At 33.1% G+C, this 17428-nt stretch overlaps 2 protein-coding genes across 2 annotated transcripts; both read right to left on the reverse strand.

Annotated features, from left to right (window-relative positions):
* Nucleotides 1-4504: 4504 nt before the first annotated feature.
* Nucleotides 4505-9972, reverse strand: LOC131950694 (uncharacterized). Its single transcript, XM_059312919.1, has 11 exons — nucleotides 9858-9972; nucleotides 9169-9303; nucleotides 8413-8565; nucleotides 7681-7875; nucleotides 7241-7453; nucleotides 6877-7077; nucleotides 6627-6770; nucleotides 6226-6360; nucleotides 5416-5541; nucleotides 5101-5253; nucleotides 4505-4729 (listed from the first exon to the last, which is right to left on the reverse strand). The coding sequence occupies exons 1-11, from the start codon at nucleotides 9916-9918 to the stop codon at nucleotides 4563-4565; spliced, it is 1683 nt and encodes a 560-aa protein (XP_059168902.1). The 5' UTR covers nucleotides 9919-9972; the 3' UTR covers nucleotides 4505-4562.
* A 1959-nt stretch (nucleotides 9973-11931) lies between these two features.
* On the reverse strand, nucleotides 11932-15561 carry LOC131950711 (receptor-type tyrosine-protein phosphatase gamma). The gene is made up of 8 exons (XM_059312938.1): nucleotides 15426-15561; nucleotides 15169-15307; nucleotides 14993-15066; nucleotides 14711-14848; nucleotides 13456-13617; nucleotides 13042-13175; nucleotides 12551-12686; nucleotides 11932-12278 (listed from the first exon to the last, which is right to left on the reverse strand). The coding sequence occupies exons 1-8, from the start codon at nucleotides 15522-15524 to the stop codon at nucleotides 12138-12140; spliced, it is 1023 nt and encodes a 340-aa protein (XP_059168921.1). The 5' UTR covers nucleotides 15525-15561; the 3' UTR covers nucleotides 11932-12137.
* Between the last annotated feature and the right edge of the window lie 1867 nt (nucleotides 15562-17428).

The raw sequence follows: 17428 nt of genomic DNA on the forward strand, positions 1-17428 counted from the left end.
CAATACACTCACATACACATACAATTAAAATACACGCTAATACTTACACTACTGACATAGTGGACCAAACCACCCCGCCACACAGTTTGTGCCAGCTTGACACCGTAAACTGTCACCACAGTCTTTGCAGTGACATCTGAACTGACAGTTGGAGCCAAACCATCCAGTGTCACATGCTTTAATGAGTGCTTAATATTAACTGATTTCTTAAAACGTTTATGCTTAGTATATCATTACTGTTTTAATATAAAGTACAGTTACATTAACTAAGAAAGAAGTAAAAACAGAATTGTGTTGTATTAAACATAATAAACATTACCTGAGCATAATGTTATTTGAAGCAAAATGATCCATACAAGATAATTGCTAACGGCCATTATTTATATCCTAGATAAAAAGCAAAGAATATATAATATACATAATGATTGTCTGTACATTTTATTTTAGCAGCAATAATTCGCGTAATTTACGCAGAACATAATTATTGATGTTTTGACAGGATAAATACTTGTAAATGATAATTGAGACTCAAAATAATACACATTATTATCTAGACTACTCGTTATCATTGGATAACTGTGCGTTTTGGAGTAATCCATAAAGGAATTCACGCTTATTGGACGATTTTTCCCCTCCCCTCCCTACTGTCACACATTGGCACAAAAAGCCAGACCCAACATTTAAATAGACGACACACCTCAGATAACATGTTATATTGTCTTTTAAAAACATCGATTTTGGCTGAGTATGGGTCTGACCCCACGACCCTAACATATACTGAGGCCAAAGAAACTGGTGAACTCTACTTCACCTGCCGAGTGTTCCTCCAAGTTACCAAAGGCAACTTTGTGATTCACATCTAAAAAGAAGTCACACCTCAGCTTACATGTCTTTATCTTTATTAAAACATCGATTTCCTTCTATAATATTTTCTGAGTTCGAACCTCATTTGAATAATAGATGAATAAACTATTTTAAAACTAACGGCAAACTAAAAATAATGAATTAGAACCAGTTGGTTACTTTACATAGAGCCAGCGTAACAAACTTTTAAATACCCGAATAGGCCTTATTAATTGTGTATTATTTCAAATTAAATTATATCCCGATGGAACCAATTCCATAGATAAACAAACAAAGATTTCTTTAAAATAGTTAAGGCTTAAAATAGTTTAGTATAAAAATTCATTATTGGCCTTGAATCAAGAGCAAGAATCTTGATAGCGGTAGATTTGATTTAGAATCTAGATCTAGATTTAGATCTACAATCCAATGCTGGATTAAGTCTAGTTTTTCCTTAGCTGTAATTGAATTCCTTATATTCTCAAATTAAATTATCAGTGAAGCTAATGAGCAAAGATTTATATCAAATAATCAAGAACTGCTGAAGTAGTTTAATAAAGAATCTCAATTATTTATTGTGTTTTAATAATTCTTTTTATTATCTAGATCTAGATCTAATTTCCCTTCTTCCGACAGCTTATCTGTAGATCTAGTCCTAGAGAGATTTAATGTATAAGTCTACTCAAATTAGAAGAACTGTTGAAAATTGATAATATTGTTGGTACATAATAAAAATAGCAAACTTACGTATGGTTAATCTCAAAAAAAGTTTCCCAGAAAAAAAATATCTCACAGACAACTGAAGTAGCCAGCAGTCACGTTCTGCGCATACAGTGAAACAACTTCAAGCGACGCCTTCAGCTTTCTTCCTGTTAGTCGAGCCGATCAATACCTGTGAAGTATAGAGCCTTGTTGTATGGCAGTTCTGGTTCTGTGATAGAAAATAAACCGGGAGTGATCTCCCTTAAACTTTTTCGAATATTCTTATATGAAACAACAGGGGATGGCAACTCGGGATATAGACATCATTTTAATCCATTTTAGATACTTAAACTTTTAAAAATAGAATAAAATCTCGTAGAAAAAAAGAATTGCACACCAAGTGAACGCCAAATAAAATGTACATAACAGTGCGGAATATTATTAGTACTTTATAAATTCACATGCGTTTTTTGAGAAATCGGAAGTAGCAAAAATTACTACTTCCGGTGAACGAAAATTACTCAAACTTCGACAGAAGGCAGATAATTAGATCTTTTACTTACAAGTGAAATTTCATTTATCTATCTGAAATAGTACTCAAGTTATAGGCTTTTGACAAATTGAAAATAGAAAAAGTACCCCTTCCGCTTATCGGAAATCGCTCAAAAGTTTATATGGATCTACGATTCTGATTAATACCTATATATAAAATTATATCAACCTAGCTGTAACGGTGCTCAAGTTATCGTATTTACAGACACATACACAGATACACACACATACACACACAGACATACGGACAAGATTGCAAAATTTAGTTTTTCCTACTCAGGGATGTGAAAAACGACGAGATTTGGAAAAATCTCGTTGTTTTTTTTTTTGCACGATTACAAGACTTTCTCTATACTTCGTATATATGAGAAACAAAAAAATACTGTCTCTCTGTCTTAAACTGATGACATTAACTCCAGAAATAAAAGAAATAAAACGTCAGCATTAACCTAGCTTAACTACCTGACACGCCGAATCATTCTCCATTCGGAAACATTTTACTTCGTTTTACTCGCGCCCTGCCGTCGCTGTGTCGAACCTTGGACTATAAATATGGCGAATTGATCTGATCCGTTGAAATGAAATTTATTTAACAGCGCTAGCATTCATATTAGTGGTTTTAAAATGTATGGCCTTACAATCGCTATTCAACAGATATTAAACATGATCATGACTTTCTTACATTACACTGAACTAATCGACAGCGATTCCTTACATTCAGCGTTTTATTTTTCATATAAAAGCTTAGTCCACATTTATTTAATCGATTTAGTGAAGACAAAACATATACTGTAATGTATCTAGTTATTTTATACGCACAACTAAAATATTATTATTTCTAGAGTGTTCATATATCAAATTTTCATTTTTGCAGCTGGATACGATAACAAGGATGTTTCATGTGCTTATGCATGATTTTGGTCGTATTTCATTACTTAATAATTTTATTTAACATGTTGGCCAATAGACAGACAGTAAAAATTCTCCAATTCTTACTTTCTCAAATGCCTTCCTATTTTTTTCTTTCATATACAGTGATTACAGACTCAAACCTTCGCTCATCAGCTAGGCGGACTGAAAAAAAAGTTACGAGTTTGACTAGCCGATAGGTAGCATGGTTTTCACTAGCTTCTCCTTTCTCCCACAGTGCATCGCACCACCATTAGGGGCTGTTCGGTTTGGGAACGACCTAAGGGCGTAAGAGCTGGTATCGGTCGACCGCTGGACAACGCCGTCAGGTAACTAAGTGTCCTCATTTACAGTCCATTTTCTTGACATCTGTCAGTAGATCCCCACTCTAGGTATGTTTGGGCCAACCTTTTGGAACATGGTTCTATGCGATTACTTACTTGTAATGTAGCGTACTATTTCTGAAAGATGCGACAAACCCATCGACAACTTTTCTTTGTTCATTTATCTCGAGTGTTTTCTGCTACCAGATATCTTAAATGCAGATGGTATCTGGCCAGAGTATTCAAAATATTGTTTATCAGGCTGACATTTTCAACAATTTAAACGTTTTTTTTTTAGTTTGGTAATTCTCCAAGTTTATCAACATAAGTAAAGACATTCTTTTCCATTGCTGGGGAACCTCAGATTTTAAAGCATTTTTTCTTCAATTTTTTAATCCAGAAATATTTTAGCTGACTAAACGTTTCGCTTGTCTTGCAGATTCTCAAGTTATTGTCTGAATATTTCCAACCTGCTGTTTTGATATGTAAAATTCTCTTATCCTTCGATAATTTTTATTCCAATTTAATACGGGAGCTGTTACGGCTCAGTTGCAGGTTAGATTAGAACAAAATTGAATAGTCGAGAATGTAGGGGAGAGGGGTGTGTGAGTTGAGTTAACTCCTGGGTGTTTAAGTAATGTAATCTCTAGGTCAAGTGCAGGTATAAAAGCTGAATTGAACGATTGTAGGGGGCTTTTGTTAGTAGCGTCTAGGGACGAGGGATGCTGTGTGATGTGTAAAATGAAAACAAATAAAGTATTTGAACATTTTCTCTGGTCGTTTTCTGCATTGAATAAAACCCAGCCATACAGGGAGCTATTTCTTTAATTTATCATTATCTATGAAACTTAAAGTCCATGCGTTAAAGGTTACCTAGCCACTGTTAGTTTTGTCTTACATCTGTTGCTGCAAGTATGAGAGTACAACTAGTGCTTCTGCAAAGTTCAGTACGATCTCAAGTGGGGAGGGTAAAAATCGTAAAAAAAAAAGCGTGACGTCATTTATGGATGTCCCCTTAGTACAAATGTAAATTATACAATTACATTAAAAATGAAAAATGCATTATTTAACAACCATTTAAAATTACAATTTTTATTCTTTTTTTCAACCTCTCATGTTGGATTACATTTTAAAATGTTAAAACATATTTCAAAACACATTGCAACATCGATCTGTATATTATATGCGCTATATAGAAAAATAATACTATAAAGTATAACAACCTTAACATATTTATATGTGACTGTTTTCTGTGTTTATATCAACACGTTCATAATGTGATGGCATTGTGTTGTGTGGGGTGATGTGATCGTAAGCTCCAGTGTCAAGTATAATTTCATCGTATTGGTGTGATGATTGTCCTGCTTGTGCACCGCTGTTTTCTGTGTGGGAATACTGGGCTGTAAAAATAATTTAAATTCTTGACTATTGACTTTAACGTATCATTATACCTTTTTTTTCTAACTTTAAAATGCTTTAATGTGTATACCATGATACAAGTATAACAATAACAGTAGTCAAAAACATATTAATTACTCTACACATGATTTACTTAATTGTTAAATTTATAATTAAACTACGGGATTTTAATTTGAATCAGGTGAGCATGTGCAAAAAACGACACTCACATTTGCAATTTAAAATATATCTAGATATATCCAACATATAATAAGATACTCCGCATACAAGAATATCCATACCTGTAATAAACATTTCCTAGGTAAAAAAAAAAGTCGGCTAACTTATGCAATATATTTTAGCACGAACTTACTTGTTTCGCTTTGTTGTTCCCTTGGACGTATTTCAACAGTTAAGTTAGTCGTCGTTACACATCTACGAATGATGAACATAGCAACTGCTACTACTAGAAACACGACACACATAATTCCAATGCCTATTCCGATACCTTCTGCCAGTCTATCATCTGCTGAGTAAAGCATTGTGAGCACAATACAACCTCGCAATGTACCATTCACCTAGTTGATTAAAAGCAACATGTTTGTAATAGAGGCATGGAAGCTGATATTCATCAGTTTTACACTGTCCTAGCTTTAAACATACTATGTTGAATTAGAAGTACACATACCATTGCTCCGTACGTTTCCATGTAAAACATCTCCTAAGCCATACACACACGTCCCATTGAATTTGTTGCACCAAAGATCCGTTTCGTTATACTGGCATGTGTCTCCGTACAAACCGCTAACACATCCTGGGAAGTACGAACGTTTTTTTTTAAATCTCATCTTTATTCAGTATACATTAATTTATATAATACAATTTACAATAATATTTGGTTTTCTGAAAGAAAAGACAGTGTGGCTTATTTTTCTGAACCTGTAATATAAATGTTTTACAAAGTAACGATAATTGTGTTTAATGATACTCTAGAAATACTTAAACACAGAACTTTACGATACAAAAACACATACAGTACTAATTATAGAATTTAGACTTTGACAAAGCCTTTACATGTCAAAGTTTGGCAGCAATAAATGCATATTAATGTGTATCATTTTAGAATTTCAGAAGAAGTCTTGGTTGTCGATTTCTGTTATTACGAGAATTCTTAGGATATTTAAAAATAGCCTGGCTGTTCATGTACACTACCTTCACAAAATATACCATAAAAACCAACTTAATATTTAAAACAATTGTCGCTACTATTGCAAGAAAATAGTTCCAGACTATTAGCAGGGCATAGGTTAAAGCATTCTTGGCCCTGATGTTCACATTTATATTCTGCACGAGACACACACACACACACACACATATATATATATATATATATATATATATATATATATATATATATATATATATATATATATATATATATATATATATATATATGTATCGGCCTATATTTTAGGGATTACAATCACAGCATTGCTACCTTCTTCACAAAAAGCTCCTTCTCTGCCTGCCACACATTCTTCACATGAACCATTGATATGGTGACATTGCTGTCTTAGACAGTTGATGCTGCATCTCAAACTGCAGTTGATGCCGTATGTTGTGGCACCACACTCTGCAGGAAAGCACGTAAAATACACTGAAGTATACAACAGTACTTCACCCTTTTGTTTCGCAACCATTAATACACTATAACACAAACATTTTTCTAAAACCAATGCCTCATATTTATGTTATGTTTATGCTAATTAATAATATTAACAAGGTTAAAATCAATGCATAGGTAAAATCATCACACAAACTATAAAAAACTAACATGCGAATCTAATGCATATTGTTTACTTAATAAACATGCTTATATCATATAAAATAATGAGTTACCTTGTAAGCACCCCTCCCCTTGATAACCAGCAGCACAACCAGACCGACATCCGCCTGTAGCTACAAAACATTTCTCAGTTGGGTTCATACAATTACAGTTCATATTACATTCAAGCCCGAAATATATTTGTGAACAGTGATTATCTGAAATATAATATACACTATCATTTTAAATACGCATTTTAAAATACATTTTTCCTTAAAATACACACAAGAGCCACAATGGGACATCTTAATCTTGTGTACACACCGCCGTATATTTCAACTTCACATAAGGTCAAGAATGTTGTTCCACTTATTTGGGTGTATGTGGCAGCAACTGATGTTTTACTTGTTATGTTGTATACACCGACGTCCATATTGACGGCTGGATCGGTGAACGTAAACAAGGATCGGTTAACACTGTCTCTGGTTACCAATACAAAACCAGATAGCCTTTCTCGAAGATTATCTGTGCAAATTTTCAAAATAAATAATTAGTAATTGTTATTATTATTGAAAGTATGCATTTTGAATAATACTTATATAAAGAAAAATAAAATTTTATGACATTTGAACATATTATGTTTTGTTATTTAAATTTATTTTAAAAAATCTCAAAACGGATGCGTTACCTCTGTTGTAAATAACATATCTGTTGATGTCATAAGGTCTGTTGAAAAAAACTTTCCAAAAATTAAAACTTTCACTTTGTGTGTGTGAACATGACAGCTCCAAAATGTTACCACTGTTATTCCCGTCTACAGCTTTAGAAGAAAGGTATACACCTCTTAGATCAGAATAGTCACTCGACTGTACAGTTGCTTGTTTTAAAGCAACATTTCGACCTACAGAAAAGTTTGCAAATCGTCACACATTTGAATATAATAAATGAAAATATATGATTGTTCATAATTAACTCATTATTATTTTCTTTTAAAACTCTAAAAGTATAATCCAGAAGAAATGTTATTTTACAAAAAATATCAAAGATTATAATTTTCATAAACGGATTGATTTGCCAATACACTAATGCTTTTGCACACAATTTAAAAGAGAAGAGAACATGGCTTACCTCCACTAATATAAACTGAACAAACAGTTGTAATAGATTGAAAGTCAAATGTGATTCGGGTAGCTGTAACTCTTATATTGCAAACGATGTCTGTTATTTTCTCATTTACTTTGTATTGTCCTTGATCAGAACATGTGATATTCGCAAGACTGCGGCTACTTTCCTTAAGGCTGACAACTAGCTTATCCAGAGAACCTGTGTAAAAATAACAGTAAAACAAAATTCTCCTCTCGGATCTGATAATAGACCTGATCTGTATTTTGACCACCGCTTATGATGATATGTATGTGTGGTCAGCACGATGCGTATATTCCTGTAGTTTCCCTTACATGAGTAAGTACCCTACTTGGACTTGGGTAAGTCCTATCTTGTCTCTTGACTCGAGACGTTCGGGCTAGTAAGGACAAGTCCGCTGTGAACAATGATCTGAAAAATGCGCAACGGAAATATGTGCAAACATAAATTAGCGAACAATTAACATTTTTCTCTTTGCGCACTTTTCACTTTTCGCGCTGTTCTGTGTACGCATTTTTCTGTTTGCACATTTATCTGTTTATCCTTTTATCGTTGCGAACTTTTTTTTCTGAGAACCGATGTAAACAATAATGTTCTAATAATATTTCAAAACGTCATTACTTTTGCCACTATTTAAAAAAATGCAAATGTTAAGTTTACATTAGTAACGTATCTATATTACAACATTCTGTCCATGTTTCCTACAGTTATACGTACCAGGTTGAGCCAGAACTATTCGGAACCACGTGAACTGGTAGCCAATAGACCAGTTAAACTCTAGCGTCTGTAGGCTGGAACAGGTCTTATCATTGTTGTCTGTCGTCTGGCTACAACTTGGTGCAACACTACTTGTCCTTTGTGCTAGATCATCTGATAGTTAGGGTATCAAAGGTGTTACAACTTTAAGATATCATACACATACACAATTTGATACGTTAAATAAAAAAAAAACAAGATTTCAAAGAAAATTATTTTCAAGAAAAAAAAGCAACAACACGTGAAACATCAAATAAAGCAAATGACACACCCAGAAAACCGCGGGTAATAAAAATTCAAGAAAATTATTCTAAACATTCAGTATGATATTCCCATATTATGTGTAGTACACAAGAACACATTAGTGATACGCTGCGTAGGTCCGGTATATCAGTCCAGAATACAGCACAATTCACAGGTGTTATGACGATAAATTATGCTTTTTAGCCTTTACAATCTGTGATGGTACTTATTCGTATATAAGATATAATTGTTTTTTGTTAAATGAAGTGTGCAAATAAATTCACAATAAAGCTAAAAATTCTATATACTTTAAATTTATTTATATTTATTTTGTAGGAAAAAATTACACTGTAAAACAAATCTAAAGTGTAAATTATATACTTTAAAATAAAATCAGTAAAAACGATTTCTAAGCTGTTTCGAAAAGAACTGTATTATACTGATCTTTATTAAGATTATAAATTATAAGCTTACAGTATTGGCATAGCGGCCCGAACCATCCGGGCTCACAGGTCTCACTGTCAACACAACGTCCATCACTGTCACAGTCATTGTTGAGGCAGTGACACTTATACTGACAGCTGGGGCCAAACCATCCCTCGGTACAGGCTGAAATATCTCACATAACATACACTAGTTTTGATAGGAAATCTAGTGGAGTTCAAATTGAATTTATCGAGTGGCGTATCCAGTTTACTAGTCATAAGACCTACCATCCAACCACCCCTTGTCCGATTAATTGCTTTCCACGTCAGTTATTTTGCAGAATGTTTATTTAATTAAAAAAAATAGAATGCTTGTATCTCCTGACCAAGGAAAACTTGTGCACATGTTAAAAAAGGATTACTGCCAGTTAAATGCATATCTACTTATCTGTCCCGTTGTCTTGGTTTCTTTGGGCGATACAAGCGTCCCTTTAAAAAATGGTCTACCTCCTTTTTTTTTAATTAAAAAAAACACATTTAAGCACACACACATAAATATATATATATATATATATATATATATATATATATATATATATATATATATATATATATATATATATATATGTATATCGTGGAGCTGACTCCTTTTTGTGCACTCAGCCCTCGACCTACCGTGAAAACCTGCATACGCCACTGAATACATCACACTACAACGTTATATTATTCAGACTCTACCTTCAGTAATAGCATAATGGCAACAGTACAACAAAATGAAAATGAAAAGTCTTGAAGCCATGGTTATCTAGGTTTTCTCTTTTAATGCTTGTCACTTTCGGCATTGAGCTGCAGTGGCCCACAAAAGAGTGTGTAAATATATAATTAAAAATGAAATTCAAACTTTACTTTCGTATAAAATTCTTTTTTTTTTGGTTGTAAAATCCAGCGGTTCTCAAAATTAAATACACAAAGCCCCATTAAAGAAACGATTCTTTTTAGAATTATAATTCTTGTGATTTTGAATTTCTGAACAACCGATTCATATGGTTCATGAAGTCTTTTTAAAATGAAACTATTAAACTAATTTTTGTTATATTACATTGGCTTAATTAAGACAAAGATTAATTTCTATGCTTTGTAATTACATATGTTTTTTTATAAGGAAGCTGTCTTTTAAAGGTAATTCAGGTCCCTTGGTACTCAAGCAAAGTTATTACTAGACGGCACAGTAAATAGCTTATTACTTCATGTTAAATTGTCAATATTAAAAGTATTTTTTTCCAGCACAAATTAAGAAGGTGTTGGTAGCTGGTGGCGGTAACTCGCAGTGAAGAGGACCACTGAATGAATACCCGTGTCAGACTGTTTAGAAAATACAGGTAAATCGATCCACTAGAGCGCGACTGCGTCAAGCTAAACCGTGCGACATTCCGTTATGAACTACACCCACTATCCACGCATATTGCACACACTTTTTATAAGACTACCAGGAAGTCTGCAGCTGGTCAAAAGAATATTTTACTATGTGTTAAGCGTGTTGATTCAACGTTCAACACTGTTGTAGGTTCCACATTGGCACACTGCTACCGTGTAGCTAGTGTGTACACAACCACTCATATGAAACCAGTGAAGGCCAGATTGTTGGAGCTTGGGTTAGCATACTATAATAAAGACCCCACACCCACTTTACACGCAGGATTTATATGGTAGATATTATGTTTGTTAAAACCCGCAATTAACAAATATATAAATTTTCTTTATTTTTAGTTTCTCGCCTATGGAGAATAGAGGAAATATTGCTCTATTTTTAAAAATAAAAATTGACATCGAGATTTTGAGACATCTCGTCGTTTTTGTTTTCAAATTTCTCACTCAAAAAAATGTTGCAATTGTGTGTCTGTCTTTCTGTAACCACTCAAATGTTGATAGAAAATTACAAATTTGATATGATACCTATATTTAAAATTTCGTCAAACTAGCTTAAACTGACTAAAGTTATTTTGTTTAGAGACAAACCTAATGTCAATATGAAGTATTTCCAGATCTGGACAATTTTGTCAAATCTCGATTTAGATTTTTTTCACGATCACAATATATTGATAGAATGGGCAATAAAGTAAAATGTGTAAGACTGCGAAACTATCAAAGTATAAGTTAATAATTCAGCGTTAGAGGCGACCCGAGGGGGGGGGGGGAGGGGGGGGGGGAGTCGGACAGCAACTGGTAACACTCTTTAGGGGGTAACACAAAGACAAAAAAATAGCAAAATATCTCAAAGAAAAATGCTGTTCACCGGTATGAATAACTGAATATAAATTACCATCTTTACTATTAATTGTGCACACTTTAAGACTATTAAAGGGGAGGGGTGGAGGGATGTCACAAACCGCTAAGTTAAAGAGGATTAAAGGCTTGTTGATTATTTTGAATAACGATTAAGTCAGTCAACGACAGGAGAGGGGGTGACACCGAAATCTAATAACTTATGATAAAAACGAGCAATCAATAGGTGTATTTTGCGCACAAATTAACGCCATTATGCAATCGATGAGCTCACACCAATATGATATTAGTGCTAATTTAAATTTGTTCTTGACAATTAAATATTACAAAACGAAATGTATTTATACATATTTATTTCTATAAATATTGTATTATACATTTACATACACACATTATATATATATATATATATATATATATATATATATATATATATATATATATATATATATATATATATATATATATATATATATATATATATATATATATATATATATATATATAGATGTGTGTGTGTGTGTGTGTGTGTTTCTATGTGTGTATATATGTGTGTGTGCGTGTTATCCTTTAACGGCTAGACTTTGCTCCAAAATGTCCAATGTAAATGTAAACACAGATTTAAATGTTTGTTAACAAAATGTTTTATACAAATTTAATCAGTATTACATAAAGCTGCATTATACATAAGAGAATTGTTAATTATTGAATGCTACACTCTACTTATATACATATTTAACAATTAGCATAGACGGTGTCTTCTTGATTGAGTTCTAACATGTATTTGCTGTTTTTTCCTGGAATGTTGTGGTTGTTACAGTAAGCTGCTCTGATGTTGTATCTGAGTAAGACTTCATACAGACAGTAGTACTGCTCCTGGAATTGGATCAATATATAATTGTATGCGCTGTCATTGTTTATAAAACATAAAGATGAGAGAGTTTTCTAAGAGCATAAAAGTATGAAAATAATATACAGGTTAATATTATGTTTAAATCGTCTATATATCGCTAACCGACTAAAAACGGTTGAGGTAATGACGTCTAAAAAATTTGAGGCAATTGTTCTATATCAAGATTTCGGGTGTTTATTCAACAACCATCAAGTTTCATTTAAGTAAGTATGTTATTATGTAAGGTTATATTTACCAGAGATGGGATGACCTGTGGTCTGATACATTTGATGGCACCAACAACAAGTGGAACTGTTAAGCTTTGGTCATGGTCCATTCGGTCAAGTAGAAGACTCAACACACAGGCCAGGCCGCTGAACTCAGCTCCGTTTCTATATACATTTTTTTGATGGTAAGTTTTAAAAATATTAAAAGTCAGTGTCTTGATTTATATCCTCATAACATTGTATTTTATTATAATTTATATTAATAACTATTCCATCTATAATATGAAAATATTTTTAAACTCCTATTCTAGCTTACAAGTAAATCGCAATTTAAGAACAACGAATGTGTTCTACATCAATGAATACACTTTGAAACGGTAGCCTATATATTAATGTTTTTATGATGAGAAATAAAAACCAAAGCGTTTCTAACCTATGCAATGTGATGGTGTGTTTAATTTTTATATTGTTCACATATGTACAGAGTTTTGAAGATCAGACAATTTATCCGACTATTTACCTGCACATGTAGAGTACTCTCCCCTGTGCCTGTACATTATTTGACCTTGTGTGTTTGAGAAGTTTGAGAAGATTCTTGGGATTCAGGTCTGTGCTTTTACTCGCGATGTGGGTCACGTGAGTTTCATTGGTTACCTGAAATATAGGTAAAAACAAGCTATTAAAAACAGTGTTGATTAAATATTATATAAGTTTTCTTAAATAACATTGTCATTTTTTGTATTGTAAGAAAATTCTAAGCTTAATATATAAGCCTATAAGCGTTATAAGCATAATTTAATCCCATAAACATTATGTCATTTTAAAACTTTCATGTATGTGATATAATGTATGTTAATAAGTAGATACAAATGTTTTGTTTATTCCTAAATATTGTCTCACTAATCTACAGCATGAAATAAAATAGTTTACAAACATTGGCAGGTAGGAAAACAATCTCTTTCTTAACAACTTTGACAGTGATCTGTTGTTCCTCCCATAAACTCTCAGACTTGACAGGTCCTGTGTGTATTTCATATGGTCCACAGTCTAAAGGTGTTGTCATGTTGGCTGGCAAGTACTGGCCTAGGGTCTGTGTCTTAAAAGTTAGAAAATGATTTTATGAGATATCAACATCAAGTATTTCAAAGTGAAATATAATCCTTTACATCTTACTTGTGCAGTCAACAATTAGTATCATTTTGTTTACGAATGAAGCATTATGTACCGGCATGTGTGCATCGGTGGTAGAGATCTTGACTGCTAACACGAAAGTGAGTTCGAATCCGGGTTCAAATCTGTAGAACGTCCCTGAGTCCACCCAGCTCTGGTTGGTCCGTAACTCAGGTTAGAAAAACAAAGGCGGCTGGGCCAAGGTATGCCAAGGTAATTAAAACAGATGAACTCTACTTCATACGACACATGTGTTCTTGGTATAAACGGAAAAAGACGATACTGTGTATGTATTAACCAAAATATTAGTTTCCAAAGAAAAAACACTCAAACTTATTGATATACTACACTACGAGATTTTTAAAGTTTCTGATAGTGATAGTACAATACTTAATTTTTTTTTCTAAAACAAATGTTTCCTTATTTTTTTGTATTTGTTATATGCTTAACATGAGACAATCAAAAGGGGAGTTAAGCAAAATAAATATATTAGAAAACTACAATTGGTTATGACCCCTCAATGTAACTCATAAATTGCATTTTTTTTTCTATAATCTAATTTAACTTAAATATCTTACACATAGTACGCATGATAAGGTTTAATTTATTTGAGAAATCTAAAAATTAAAGAATTCTTTTCTTGTCACACTGTGAACTATTTCATGTCATTAAGAATTGAATATATATATCGTACACCAGTCCATTTAGATTACATTGTAATATCACTAATAAGTTCAAACAAACGGATACAAAATTAGTATATATGAGGGATATCTGATGTGTATTATTGCACATACAAACACAAAGAAATAGATACAATATCTTTGATAATTTTCCATTTAAGCTCATATAAACAAAAAAAATATATAAGCCTGCTCACTAAAAATGGCCTTGAAATGATCATGTGAATAAAAAGTATTTAATGATTTACTAAGGCGTTACTATGTGCACTGATTATGTGCCGGTGGCTAGAGTTCTTCAGTAAAATGTAGTGTATAATTTAAAAAAAAATGTCTCACTTTTTCAATGCCAGCAACTTTAGTTTGAAAAGCCACGACCAGTTTAACATTGTACTGTGCCACCAATCTCCAGAAATCTGTGACTGTGTTTGGCATTGGGAGCTGTGTTAGTATCTGGTTCTCGCGTTTGGTGAAACCCTGGTTAATTTAATATAACACAGGACCTCATAATTTCGAATGGTTGATGAATTTTCTTTCAATAAACTAACTGACTACATCTAAATAGGATTATCTTAAAGTGCAAAAATTATGTAAATATCTGAACTTATAAGCTATACCTACAGGGACCAGCACAGCGTTGATGTAACTGGCTAGATTATTCGCTTCACGCGATAAAACTGCTTTGTATAATTTACCTAGGAAGATTACAGTGTGAATTTAATATCACTCGTTTAACTAATTCAACTAGTCGGGTGGATATACACTATAACTAATATAGTAAGAAACACAAATCTAACTTGGCTGTATTGAAGGATGCCTATCTCTTTTAACAGCAGTATTGAAGTCGCCATTTTGATAAACATTTGAATCTTCGACTTGTAAAACTATTTCTGAATTCTTTTCCTTGTAAAAACCATCGCTGACTTTTGTAATTGCCTATAATAAATTATTCTTAATTATCACACATTATTTTATATTAGTTATGTAGTAATAGATTGTGACTGTTCTCAACAAAATAATGTAGGCTACATGTATCGTGTAGTAATTATCTCACCCGGAACTCTAATTCCAAGTTGCTGATTCCTGAGACTGAGGTCTCCTGCAGGTACTTGATCCTGGCAGTGATGTCGTTAGCTGTCACGGTGGTTCCCATACAGATTATAGCAACCTGGGCAGCCCTGTGGAGGAACTCGTACTGCTCCTGAAAGTAGTGACATGTAATAACGTGAATAACGTGTTCATACATTATCATGCAAGTAGAACTCTTGAATAACGAAATAAAATAATAATAGGACTGCTTAAGTGTTAAGGTAAATACAAAAAAACAACAAAGTTAGATGCACTTTATTTAAACAAAATACCTTAGCCATAAATATTGACGAAAAAAAATAATTGTAACAGATTTGTACATCCATTTCGTTTTACATGTTGCAAATTACCCTTGAGTCTCTAAATCAATACCCCCTTCATTTAGAATTGTTAAATATATAGAAAATACATGTTTAAATTTACCTGAGTTTGAACCATCAGAACCCTGTCTTGTCTGAGTTTGGCCACAGTTTGAAAACAATTTATCCGCCCCGTGTCTTCAGCTTCTCTCATCACATTACGTAGAGCGATGAAGGTTCCAGTACGACCTACACCCGCGCTACACAAACAATAATTAAATACATTTAATACTTGTAGCACGTTATTAAATTTATGTTTTTATATCTAAGACAATGATGTATATGAATGTTACTTAACCCATATTATGCTAGCGTCCCACTTATGGGACGCTTGTAAAAAAAATTGCTAAAAATTATTCAAAACTAGTTAAAACACAAAATATGTTTCATTGTATTTGAAAATGGTTAGACTATTGACTTTGTGCGTGTTTTGTGAAAAAAATTAATTTAGAAAAATGTTATAGCGCCGGCTTGCAGGACTTGTCAAAATGGCGGAAAAAAGAAAACATGCGCACTGGAAGATGCATATCTTCTAAAATATTAACATTTTTAGTGCAAAATACATTTAACATTTGTAGCAGTACCATATTTCTATCTGATAAAAAATTAAGAGTAACAATTGTTTTTAACTACTTCGTTATATCAAGTGTACAACAAGCGTCACATAAGTGGGACGCTAGCAACGAAAGGCCCTATGTAGATTGTTAGTAGTATTTATAGATATTTAATTATGACCTTGACCTATATTTATGTAGATTGTTACACAAACGTCACATTTATTGGACTCTAGCGAGAAACACAGATGCAAATGTTTATGTTAAATGGTTGTTTATGGTGAAACAATTGTTTACTTTGTTAACTGTTGATTTTGGGGTGTTAAGTAGTATTTATAGGTATTTAATTATGACCTTGACCTATATTTACTTATATATTATTGTATAAAAAAATTTAAAATATTGAAAAACTTACATTTTATTTTTAAGTTTTCAGAATTACACTAACTGAAGTATTTAATACCATTGAATATAAAATGATATAGTATTGCTGTAAATTTACTAGTGTGTGATATTAAAACTATACCAAACCAGAATAATGACAATGGTCACGATTTAGGTAAAACGATTCAGTCATGGGGGTTGGTTAACACTCTTCATATAAGAGAACTCAAGCAACATATAGATCTAGTAGAAATGTGAATTAGCTATGTACTGTTGTCATGCCCCAATAATATTCCCTTCCAAAGGTTCCCGATACCAGTTTTACTTTGATAACTTTTACGAAGCTTAGTAAGGGGATTGCTGGTGCTAGATTGGGAGCAGTGTGCATAGTGAGGTGCATACACGGATGAGAGCCATGAACACTCAATACAGGACTACAGAGACGGATCCGGGCCCTAGAAATAAGATGTCTGATGTCCTAATGTACGCCTGTGAAGGGGGGGGGGGGAGGACGGGGGGGGGGGGGAAATAGCGAGGGTAACAAAAGAATAGATGGCTGGATGACATCTGGGACTGGACCGGATCGTCTTTTGCAAATTCACTGAGGGCAGAGTTTCTCCCAGGCAGGACGGGGGGGGGGGGGGGGGGCTCTGCCCACAGAACAAAATGGA

This window comes from Physella acuta, unplaced genomic scaffold (assembly GCF_028476545.2).
Source record: "Physella acuta isolate Inbredline_101_S28 unplaced genomic scaffold, ASM2847654v3 ptg000777l, whole genome shotgun sequence".
NCBI classification, from domain to species: Eukaryota; Metazoa; Mollusca; class Gastropoda; family Physidae; genus Physella; species Physella acuta.

Bases quoted from the DNA above. Each gene is read 5' to 3' on its own strand.
- LOC131950711 (XM_059312938.1), bottom strand. From the start codon at position 15,524: ATGGGAACCACCGTGACAGCTAACGACATCACTGCCAGGATCAAGTAC. The intron at 15,067-15,168 runs GTTAGATTTGTG...TAATCTTCCTAG, and splicing joins GCATCCTTCAATACAGCCAA to GTAAATTATACAAAGCAGTT. The intron at 12,687-13,041 runs GTAAATAGTCGG...AAATGTATATAG, and splicing joins AGAGTACTCTACATGTGCAG to AAACGGAGCTGAGTTCAGCG.
- LOC131950694 (XM_059312919.1), bottom strand. From the start codon at position 9,918: ATGGCTTCAAGACTTTTCATTTTCATTTTGTTGTACTGTTGCCATTAT. The intron at 7,876-8,412 runs GTACGTATAACT...ATTTTTACACAG, and splicing joins AATAGTTCTGGCTCAACCTG to GTTCTCTGGATAAGCTAGTT. The intron at 6,361-6,626 runs GTAACTCATTAT...GCTTTCCTGCAG, and splicing joins AGGGGAGGGGTGCTTACAAG to AGTGTGGTGCCACAACATAC.